At 42.9% G+C, this 11,365-nt stretch overlaps 1 protein-coding gene and 1 long non-coding RNA gene across 2 annotated transcripts; one reads left to right on the top strand and one right to left on the bottom strand.

Moving 5' to 3' along the window:
- Positions 1 to 2,625, bottom strand: LOC131575597 (uncharacterized). The gene is made up of 3 exons (XR_009276809.1): positions 2,312 to 2,625; positions 1,272 to 1,391; positions 1 to 230 (listed from the first exon to the last, which is right to left on the bottom strand). It is a non-coding gene; the product is annotated as an uncharacterized LOC131575597 (long non-coding RNA).
- An 86-nt stretch (positions 2,626 to 2,711) lies between these two features.
- On the top strand, positions 2,712 to 10,998 carry VIM (vimentin). The gene is made up of 9 exons (XM_058831235.1): positions 2,712 to 3,350; positions 3,533 to 3,593; positions 7,565 to 7,660; positions 7,801 to 7,962; positions 8,451 to 8,576; positions 9,265 to 9,485; positions 9,578 to 9,621; positions 10,038 to 10,123; positions 10,634 to 10,998. The coding sequence occupies exons 1-9, from the start codon at positions 2,809 to 2,811 to the stop codon at positions 10,673 to 10,675; spliced, it is 1,380 nt and encodes a 459-aa protein (XP_058687218.1). The 5' UTR covers positions 2,712 to 2,808; the 3' UTR covers positions 10,676 to 10,998.
- The last annotated feature ends 367 nt before the right edge of the window (positions 10,999 to 11,365 follow it).

The raw sequence follows: 11,365 nt of genomic DNA, 5'->3' as shown, positions 1-11,365 counted from the left end.
TCTACTTCTGTAGAGGTGATGTTGCAGGCTGAGCAGGCAGCTGCATGACTGCATGTTGGAATTGCAAGGGAAGGCATTGCAGCAAACAGCACAGATGACAAGCAGTAGCTTATGATTAATCCCCAGCGTGGTGCTGAGTGATGCTCTTAGCTGTCTGTTCTTCATGTCAGAAGTGGTTAGGATCTCCATCAGCCACCGCCTCTGAGAGTCCCATAACATTTTCCATGAAACTAGACAGATTACTTTGATTTCATTTCCATTCAAAGTACACTCTCCATGATGTTTATGGCTACACTGAGACAGAGTTGTTTCTGAGAAGGACAGTAGGGATCTTTTTGCATTTCAAGGGGACATGTTTTAATCCCCTTTGGGGTTTGCATTGCAAATGTGCATTAAATTTATTACGGCTTACAAGAAACTTACAGCTTCTTCCATTTGTGCATCTGTGTAAGTGCCAACCAGCAAAAGGCACTTAAAGGTTTACTGTAGTCCCAACAACCAACAATATCTGAACATTTCATAGTGAGACACGGAAATGAGGCAGGTGGCCAAGAGCACATATGGCAGCAGTGACATAAACATATGGAAATTACTCTTGAAACATGAAGTGGGTAGGTCATATTTACTGAAACAAATACCTTGGATTTTAGGGGAAAAGCATTTTCTGAATGAGGATTATTCTTGCCATTGAACGTTTTATGGCGTATAAGTTGTGCTCTGTTAGGAAAAAACAGATGGGACACCAGCACACCTTTGAAAAAACAACAGTCTGCTAAAGCTATCAGGATTTCTGACTACAGCATCTTTAATCCATGAGATTCGTGCTTATGTGCTGTTTTGCTTTTTGCCTACTCATAGAATGAGTATGTACTTTTGTGCCAGGGCTCACAAAGGCTTACAGCTCAAACTTGATGGCTTAAATAGAGCTCTGAGAGGGCTGGGCAGCACAACAGCGTTCAGGCTGGGCTTCAGGAACCCTTAGCCTCAGGAATGCTGTGTGACCTCTGCCTCTTATTCAGTGGGTGAATGGAATGAGCTGTAGCCCAGGACTTATACTGCAAGCACTTCAGTAGCTCAACCTTGTCAGCTTCCTTTGCTTGACTAAGCTTCAGTGAACAAAAGAAATTAAAACCTCAAGGACCTACATTTAGATACAAACTGCATTCCTGCACTTCTGGTTGCCAAAAGAGTGAAAGCAACGCAGAATTTCCTTAAAAAAAGACCTTTAATAAAATACACAGGTTCACATTCTTCCTTGTAAAGTACATTACCCGAAGTACAATAGTTGACTAGTGTGAACTGGGGTGTGACGATTGCATTTTTCTCCCACCGTTCATGTTCAGGTTTATCAGAACTTCCAGTGAAGATATTTTTTCCTTCAGGACTGCAAGCTAGAAAGAATCAAAACCCGGTGGTAGTTTTACATCCTCTAAGTGCTGAAGTAATACATTACAGATAAGACTTCTACAATGTATTGCTCACTTCCCATAGCAAAGAGGAAAAAGATGTCCTTTACCTGATGCATCAGTGCAGAATTTCAGAGTGTGAGTCGTGCTTTGGCCACTCAAGTTTTTAGTTATCTAAATGGCAGAGATTCTGTCATCTTCCTTAAGCAGCTCTTGCATTCATGCTGAAACAATCTGCTGCTACTCAAAGTTTTTCTCTGTTAACTTTTGTGCCATTCCTATTGTGCTGTACTACCTACATCATTCTTTTCCATTGCTGGTAGTCCCATTTTGATACTGAAATTGCTCCTAAAAAACTGGGATTTTTGTTTGGCCCTTTATGTTGCACACATATTTGCAGATCATAGCTAATGATTAATTATCCTTTTGCCAGGTGCTCTTCTAAGACTCTGACCACGTGCCTATCAAAATTAATAGCAAAAGCCTGTTGGGTACAACAGTGAAGAAACAACCCTTTGTTAAAATTAATAACTATCCTAGTTATTATTCAGGAGCAAGACGCTGGATGCAGCAATTTCAATAATGGACTATCCACACAAAAACCCCTAAGTTATTCCTGGGATCATTGTTACATGTCCTGTTACATTGTTACAATGGCAGAATTAAGCCTTAGGCTTGTTACTACTTCCCCAGCTACATGGAAAACATATTTAAGGTGTAAAGTTTGTGTCTTAAGAGTAGGAGCTAAGATTGCTAAAGACAACACACATTATTTTTCTAGCTGTTTATTTTGAACACTTGGCAACCCTCTGTGAATAGTCAGCATATTTTTTCCCCTGATCTTACTCGTTCAGAAAGCTCAAAAGGCAATAAAAACTTCATAGAAAGAAATATATACATCATACCTATAGAGGGGTTTTAGTAGGTTATTTGGAGTGTTTTTGCCAGACCTATGACATAATATTACACTTGCCAAACCCTTCTTGCAGTCTCCGCGCTCACTCTGGAGCGGGAAAAAGAGATGCAAGGGGGAAATCCAGCGCCCATTTCCGCGACGCCAAAGATGCCGCTGCTGTCACCCCCGTCCTCCCCGCTGTATGATGGGGCACCGCCCTGCCACGTCCCGCAGCCCCGGAGGAAACCCGCCAGCCTCCGGGGACTCGGCCACAGCACAAGCTGCCGCCCACCACCCTCGCCCCGCCGGCCGAGCCGCCCGCTCGCCTCCTTTGTGTCCGCGGCCGCCGCCCCTTCCCCGCGGGCGGGGCGGAGCGGGGCGGGCCCGGCGGGGCGGGTTCGCGGTGCCCATAAGAAGGGGCCCTGGCCGCGGCCACCGCCCTTCTTCTCCGCACGCTCTGACCGTCCCGCTCCGCTCCCGGATTACAAAGCCCGCGCCGCCGTCGCTATGAGCATCAGCACGAAAAACTCCTCGTACCGCCGCATGTTCGGCGGGGGCAGCCGGCCCAGCAGCGGCTCCCGCTACATCACGTCCAGCAGCCGCTACTCGCTGGGCAGCGCCCTGCGGCCCAGCAGCGCCCGCTACGTGTCCGCCTCGCCCGGCGGCATGTACGCCAGCAAGACGACGTCGGTGCGGCTGCGGAGCAGCATGCCGCCCATGCGGCTCCACGACTCCGTGGACTTCACCCTGGCCGACGCCATCAACACGGAGTTCAAGGCGAACCGCACCAACGAGAAGGTTGAGCTGCAGGAGCTTAATGACCGCTTCGCCAACTACATCGACAAGGTGCGCTTCCTGGAGCAGCAAAACAAGATCTTGCTGGCCGAGCTGGAGCAGCTCAAGGGCAAGGGCACGTCCCGCCTGGGCGACCTCTACGAGGAGGAGATGCGGGAGCTGCGGCGGCAGGTGGACCAGCTCACCAACGACAAGGCACGCGTGGAAGTGGAGCGGGACAACCTCGCCGACGACATCATGCGGCTGAGGGAGAAGTGAGTGTGCCTGGGGAACGCGGGTTGGGGCTGCCGGCGCCTCCCGCTGCCTCCCTCCCGCCCTGTCCCCTGGCGCCGAGGCAGCTCCTGAGCATCCCGAGCGCTACCGGGCGGGCGGGAGGTTGAGCGGGGGGATTTGGGTGATCCCCGCTCCCTCCTCACCGCAATCTTGCCCCTTCCAGGTTGCAAGAGGAGATGCTTCAGAGGGAGGAGGCCGAGAACACCCTGCAGTCCTTCAGACAGGTTAGCGGTGGTGGAGGCTGTGTCTGGGGCGGAGGGTGGGAGCGCAGGAGTTTGCTTTCCTTGCACAAAGAGATTCCGTCAGTTCTCACGCAAGCCCTCCGTGTTTTCTTTAGGGGGATGCTGCAGTCGGAGGGGAGGGGAGGGGAACTATTGTCCTGCTTTATCCGAGTCTAGCCCGTTTTACAAAAAACGCCCCAACGTGGAATCACTTTCCGATCCAATAAAAGTGAAAGGGGGCCATCTGCTCGCTTGGCTGAAGGGTATTAATGGTTTCTATGGGATTCACCGTGGAATGCAGATACAGGCATTATGGCAAGTGTGGTGGCAGCAGATTGAAATAATAGATCCCTTTGTGTCGGAGGGGAGGGCGCAGTGGGCTGCATTCTTACTAAATGTGTAATGGTGCGGGAACATTTCTAGCGAAATGTGTCTATTATGGGTCAGTTTTTGTACAAAACAGAACTCCTTTTTGATGAATCACTGGCCAGTACATTACTGGGCAACAGTTTCAAATTTAAGGTTTTTCATGTGGGTGTTGTCTGCTGACGAGAAGAAGACAATATGTTCTTTAGGGTGAGGTCACAGGATTGAGTTTGCCTCCTCTAGGTGTCCATTAAGAACACCTGGAATTTAATCCTCTGTAAAACGAAGATGTTAACCTAGGAAAAAAGTTATGGTAGAGTTTAGTTTTTGTAGGATGCTGTGATGTTATCCAGCTAAAGTAAATCTACATGACAACCAGAAACAACTGTGCAAACTGTTCAAAAATTCTTAAGCTCAAGTTTTCGCTTGTGCAAAACCAGCTTTCAACTTAGATTAAGCCTTGTTTGGACTAAGAGATATTTAGGAATGTGCCTTCTCAAAACAAGGTCTCTTCCCTAAAACTGCTGGTGTAAACCAGCATTGCTAGCATTCTTTCAGACTGGAAGTGACTGCCCTTATCACCAGGCAGCTGGGTACAGGCTGACTTTGTCCCAGAGTTCTTCATAGGCATTAACAGAAGTCAGTATTCAGGAAATCAGCACTTGATTGTCAGTATTTCCCTGGGAAAGGCTTTTGTCTGCAGCATATTTACAGTCCTTGAAGGACAGCAGGTGTGTTCAAGAGATAGTGTGGGGAAACTGAAACTTCTATTCCCATTCAGAGCCTGGGAATTCAGTCTCCACTGGTGTTCTGGGAACAGAAGTTTTTAACAACCTTAATTTGAGACTTAATTTAAGCTTCTGGGGTTTTTTGTTTTTTTTTTTTTATTTTGTTTTGAGTGCTAAGACAATTGAATGTAGTGTGAAGTTCTATGAAGGAGCATTCAATTTAAGTTTTAGAGACCCTCATCTACTCTGATTCGTTGCTGAATTCAGCTGAAGGATCAATTGACTTTAGGCTGGCTTTTACATGATCTTTCATATTTAATTGGTGCACTGTAGGCATGCCTGTATTTCAATCCACTTGAGTCCTATGAAGGCTCTAGGCTTTAAAGTGAGCTTGGCTTGTTGTGCATACCCCACACTCATTATCCAGCTCTTCCCTGTACTATGGAAAGGAGTCACTCAGGAGCTCAACCTCTAGCAGATGTGTGTATTCAGAATTGGATCCATTTAACCTTCTAAGCTGTAGCTTGTGCATAAGAAATGAAAATCACTGTCTATGGAAACGCTACACTAAAACCATTCATGACATAACTGGTGTATCCTGGTGTGCTTGATTTGAATGTCAATTGTACCTCCTTTTTCCTTACTGGCAAGGGTGGAGTTAACATGCAGGTCTTGAAACCTAAATCTGTTTCAGTCTAAGTTTTGTTCTTCTGAAAGTGAAATTAAATTCACAGAACACTGAAGCTGAAATATCCTGTTGTGCTTTCCATTTTAAAACAATGCACAGTGTTCTGTTAAACCATTATATTTTTCCACTGGAAAGTTGTATAGTTGTATAAATTTGAAACACTTCAGCAGGTGCTTTGCTGTTCTGATGTATCATCAAAGCTACTTCTTATTTGATGGAGCAGTTGTGTACTTCAGTATTTTAAAACAAAAAATGAATATTTAAACTTAAGCTTTTCTTTCCAAAAGCTTACTGTTTCAGAGACTGACCAGCTTGTATGCACTGTATTGTAATTCATTTCTTTTGATCACATCTTGTGGCAAAGATGTGATTTTATTCATATGCTGAGGGTGTACAGCATAAAGTATATGTGAAAGTTCATTGAGGACTTTCCTTTGGGGCAGGACAAGCATCACAGTTAGTGAGAAAGTTCCTGCAGCTTTGCCAGCTAGTCTAGCAGCAAGGAATAGGTCCTGAACCTGTGACAAGCCTGGCTAACACGAGCTTTTTTCTTAAGTAAATATGGGTGCTCAACCCTGCACAGTGTGTGGCTTGCACTGAAGAATCTCCTAGGATAAATCAGTGTGTACTCCAACTGCATGTATCTGTGACTTGTATTTGCTTGTTCAGGCCACAAGTAGCCTATTCATTTATGTGGTTCTCCACACATTTGGGAACCACTGAAACACTAAATCTTAGGGATAGGGAATACATAAATGATAGCATATAGTAAAGTACATACCACATATAGTGTCTTCAGTTTAAATTGCTTTCAATTTACTCTAAGGTCCCAAAATCCTGTAGATATTCAGTTGTTATAAAAAAAATTAATAGCCTTCAGGGTGAAGATTTCTGTAAAATCCTCTAGAAAATCCTTGGATGTCTGGCCAATTATGTAAACATGTTGGGTCATAGCCATGTAATTTTCTGCCAGAATGATCTTGAGAGGTTTTGGGGGGAGGAGAACAAATTAATTAGGAAATTCTTTCCCTGAACTAAAAAACAGAACTGATATGAACTGTGGGTGTAAAACTGGAATTGATAGAAAAGTTACAGAATGACGCATGAAGGGGGTATTTTGCTGGATAAAGTAAACAAAACAATTCTTCTGGAGCAAGGACCTTACCCCAGAGTAGGAGTGATCCAAGGAAAGGCTTTCTAGGAGTCTAAAGAAAACACTCCTTATTTCAAGAGAGCTGCTGATTAGGAATGCTTATGCTTTCAGCAATCCAAAATAGCTTTAGAGTAAGCTGTGAGAACCTGACATGTTAATACCCTGTGAGCACAAGCATGTGGTTGTGTATGTAACTAGAGTGAAAGGAAAAATCTTCCCCTTTGCAAACTAAATGCCCTAGACATTCAAAATGTAAGAAGTTCCCAATCAATGTTTAGTCTTATGTTTTTGAACTAATTAAAGTTGCTCCCTTGTAACATTCATGACGTGTCTTCTGTTATGCTCTAAATGAATTTTTGCTGTTGATTAAGGCTATCTCTGTCCAGCAAAAGGTGGAGTCTTTGCCAGCAACTGTGAGGGTGTAGGCAATGATGAGTAGCTGAGTTTGTGTTTATGCTCAGACCTTCTTTTTCTCAAGGGAGAGCTGTTGATCTGCATTAAGTGAATGCTGCAGTTCTTACAAATACCTCACTAGCTTCACAAGTATGCTTTAGAAGTGTGGTCTGTGGCCCTAAGGGGCTTTGTGCTCGTTCACCAAGGAGTCAATAAGTTAAGCCCACTGATAGACATGAAGGCACATGTGTTGCACTTTAAAGCCCCACTGAAAAGACTGGAAGTTTGCAAATTGCCACTCTTTGTCAGTGTAGTCAAGCTAGAAGCACTTACTGCTGACTTCTGACTCAAGTACCTGATTTACACCCACTATGATCTGTGTGCTCTTGATTGTGCTTAGCAGCATGTCAGCAAAGATGATATAATCAATATATGTGGTATAGTTTTTCAAATTTACAATAAAGGTGCATATAATTGTTTAAGGCTAAGGTAGGAGGAGGCAAAAAGGTTTTTCACACCTTTGGATTTCCTATTGTGTTGCTAAAAAGCTCAGGTGTAGTATCAGTCTGTATGCTGCTGAACTTTCTGTAAGAGACTTCTCTACATCAGTTTTGTAAGATTAGGAATTGTTCATTTCTCTGTTCAGGACGTTGACAATGCCTCTCTGGCACGTCTTGATCTTGAGCGCAAAGTTGAGTCACTGCAAGAGGAGATTGTCTTCTTGAAGAAGCTGCATGAGGAGGTAAGCTGAGAAATGAGGTCTGTGTATGGATGCAAACTGTCTAGCAAGGAAGCTCTTTGCGGGGTCTGTCCCAGAGTCCCCACCTGTGTATGATCTGTGTGCTTTTGTGTGATAATGTTGAGTGTCTGCTTCTCTCTAAGGAAATCCGAGAATTGCAGGCCCAACTCCAGGAGCAGCACATCCAAATTGACATGGATGTTTCTAAGCCTGATCTTACTGCGGCCCTGCGTGATGTTCGCCAACAGTATGAAAGTGTTGCTGCTAAGAATCTTCAGGAAGCTGAAGAGTGGTACAAGTCCAAAGTAAGTAAAATGCATTAGGCACTGGAACTAATTCTGTTTAGCTGCTTTTCTGTAGCACTTGCTGTTCCCTCTGTCTCTATAATAGATGTGAACATAACCGTGACACAAAGTCTTTTATCGGTCCTAGTCTGGGAAGGGTACAACAGGAAACATTTTGTGCCATAGCTACAACAGCAACGTAATGGATGCTCACTGGGAGTCTTTCTTGTGCTTGTACCTGAATGCAGATGTTGGATGAAGTACAGGAGAAATGAGTGAAAAGATGGGAAATGTACAGGGTGGGGCAACAAGTATGAAAGTTTGCTCTGAATTGTAATATAACGTTTAAAAAGAGAGGGAGAGGCACTTTAAGAGTAATACTAATATTTAAGTATTTCAGGTGCTAACCCTTGTAATACCTTCAGTTGCCCTCAACTGCTGTGTCCACAGAAGGTCTGTTTTCACCATTTCTGCAGAAGTGTTATGCTAACCAGTGTGGGGTTTTCCAGTTTGCAGATCTCTCTGAAGCTGCTAACAGGAACAACGATGCCCTGCGCCAGGCCAAGCAGGAAGCAAATGAGTACCGCAGACAGATCCAGTCTCTCACCTGCGAAGTTGATGCTCTTAAGGGAAGCGTAAGTAGAAGACAGCAGTTGTTCTTCTTCATTGCAGCTTTAAGCACTGCACTGCAGTTTAATTGTTAATTTGGATGTGAATGCAGGTGACCTGCCATGCAATTCAGCAGCACATTAGTACTTTTGAAAAGGATGTTGTGAGCTCAATTTGTGTGTATGCACAGCAGTGCACTGGCTAGATTGATAAACTGAATTAGTCTTACTTAAGCTGTAAACAACAAGTTCATTCTCTTGCTATAATACTCACTGTTAGTTCTTGTCTGCCAGGTATAGCTAAAGTTATAAAAAAAAAAACCTGGAGGAGCAGTGAAAGGTGCAAATTTTGCTGCTGCCAGAACATGGCTGACTTAAAAACAGGTTTGAAATGGACATAACAGTGTTTAGCACACCTGAAAATCTCCACTACTAAGGATTGCCTACATGCTGACTTGAACTGTATGTGTTGGGCTTACTGTAAAGGATGGCTTTGCCACCTGGTAGAACAAGCATGTGGCACACCTCAGATCATGCAGCAGAATGACCCTCCTTGACTTTGCAAAGGGAAGATAAGGACATGACAAATTTGGGACATGTCTGGGCATTTTCAGAAAGGATGCCACAACTTCTCTTCTTTAAAATGTTAAGGGTCTTGAGGGTGGGGAAGAGTGACTGAACTGCAGCAGTGCTTGATTTCACTATTCTCTTCCAGAATGAGTCCCTGGAGCGCCAAATGCGTGAAATGGAGGAGAATTTTGCTGTTGAAGCTGCTAACTACCAAGACACTATTGGCCGTCTGCAGGATGAGATTCAGAACATGAAGGAAGAAATGGCTCGCCATCTCCGCGAGTACCAGGACCTGCTGAATGTAAAGATGGCTCTTGATATTGAGATTGCCACCTACAGAAAACTGCTGGAGGGTGAAGAGAGCAGGTAATCACATGCAGACACTTTTCTAAAACCAGGAATTACTAGAAGATACTTTATACCCATGTCTGATTTTATCAATTTCTTTTTTCCTTCAGGATTAACATGCCTATTCCAACCTTTGCTGCTTTGAACTTGAGAGGTAAGCTGTTTCTGCTATTTCAGTTTAGGCAGTTGCCCTACTGTTAGCATGAGGGTTCTGGATGCTTTTCTTTTATGCTGGTTTTTAAACTTGTATAAGTGCAGTTGGTTGTGAATACTCTTCTTGGATCTAACTACAGTATTTTCAATTACTTAACCTTGGATGGTAGCAGCTCTTTTGTTCCTGGATACATATTTTTAATATTGGTACATAGCAAATAATTGATTTGGATACCTGCTGAAAGTGCTTTAGGGGGCACAGAGAGAAAATGTTGAAGACCTGGCTTATTCAGAGCAGGAGACGTCTTTGTATCCTAAATTGGGATTCTGAAAGTAGACAGTATAATCTGTTACACCTCATTTATCTGAGGAGGCACTTCATCTAGACTACTAGTAATAATGCATCTTCTTCTGCAGAAACCAACATTGAGTCTCAGCCAATGGTTGACACTCACTCGAAGAGAACACTTCTAATTAAGACCGTGGAAACTAGAGATGGACAGGTTGGTGATAACTTTAATTTTATTTCTATCAGAGCTGGTTACATTAAATTCTTAAGTTTCCCTTCTGGTTACTGCAGTTTGTATGTGGTAGTAAGTATTGAATATAACAGCAAAGAGCACTCCAAGCTATGTGAGCATACAGGTATAGCAAACAGGTTTGTCTGGAAAAAAAAAGTTAAAATTCATCTGATAGTAAGACTTTTGGTTGGTGACTGTTGCCTGTGTATTGAGTATTTAAGTTCAGCTGAGTTAGCAAATGCTCAAAACTTTTCCTTAGGAAAACATGTGGCAGTAAACAGATACTTAATGTGCTTAGGATAAAATGCTGTTGTTAGTGTAAGTAAGTAAAACTTGAACGGTTTCTCTATGATATTTACAAACTAGAATTTCTCATAAGTGATAATTGATACCCACTTGTTCACATTTTGGAAATGGATGTTCCACTTTAACTTAAAAAAACCACAAAAATCTTCCTACTAAAACTTAATGCAAATGTTTGTTTTTCAATAGGTTATTAATGAAACTTCCCAGCATCATGATGACTTGGAGTAAAGCTGAAGTGTGAAGATGCATACTTACTAAAGGAGAAATTCTTACCAGCAAGATTGAAAAAGTCCATGTCTTAAAGGAAGAAACAGCTTTCAAGTGCCTTTCTGCAGTTTTTCCATGAGCGCAAGATGATTATGCTAGGAAATAGGTCTTAGATCTTGCAAACTGACTCTCCCTGAAGGATTAGAGTTTACAATGGAGTCTAGTTTACAAATAGCAATATCTTGTGCTGCAATACTGTTTTTAAGTATCTGAATTCAATAAAACTGCTTTTTCCAGCACAGTATGAGCAACCTGTCGCTACTTCAATAAATCTTTGGAAAATGGCTCTTGATGTGTTCTAATTTGTTAACTTCATGACTTTCTGGAAAGCCATAACATAATGCTGGAATTGTTATACGGTTGACATCTCTAGTACTGGCTGTGTGGAATGCTGTTTTTTTCAGTTTAACTAGATAAACTGTCTTACTCATTTACTGCTTAGGTTTTGGAATCAATTAGAATGGATTATAACTGGCAGATGCATAATGTATTATGATATTTCTTATCACTTGAATAAAATGATACTTCAAGCTAATAAAAATTAATCTTGCTTCCATATACTAGTTAATGCAGTTACTAAATGTAAGAATGCCTGAAGTACCTTAAAACTTGGCTTTATGAAATGTAGGAGTTATGTAGCAGAGAAGCAGT

This window comes from Poecile atricapillus, chromosome 2, assembly GCF_030490865.1.
Source record: "Poecile atricapillus isolate bPoeAtr1 chromosome 2, bPoeAtr1.hap1, whole genome shotgun sequence".
Classification (NCBI taxonomy): Eukaryota; Metazoa; Chordata; class Aves; order Passeriformes; family Paridae; genus Poecile; species Poecile atricapillus.
Note: the sequence above shows the minus strand (reverse complement) of the source record. Positions and strands in the feature narration are given on the sequence as shown.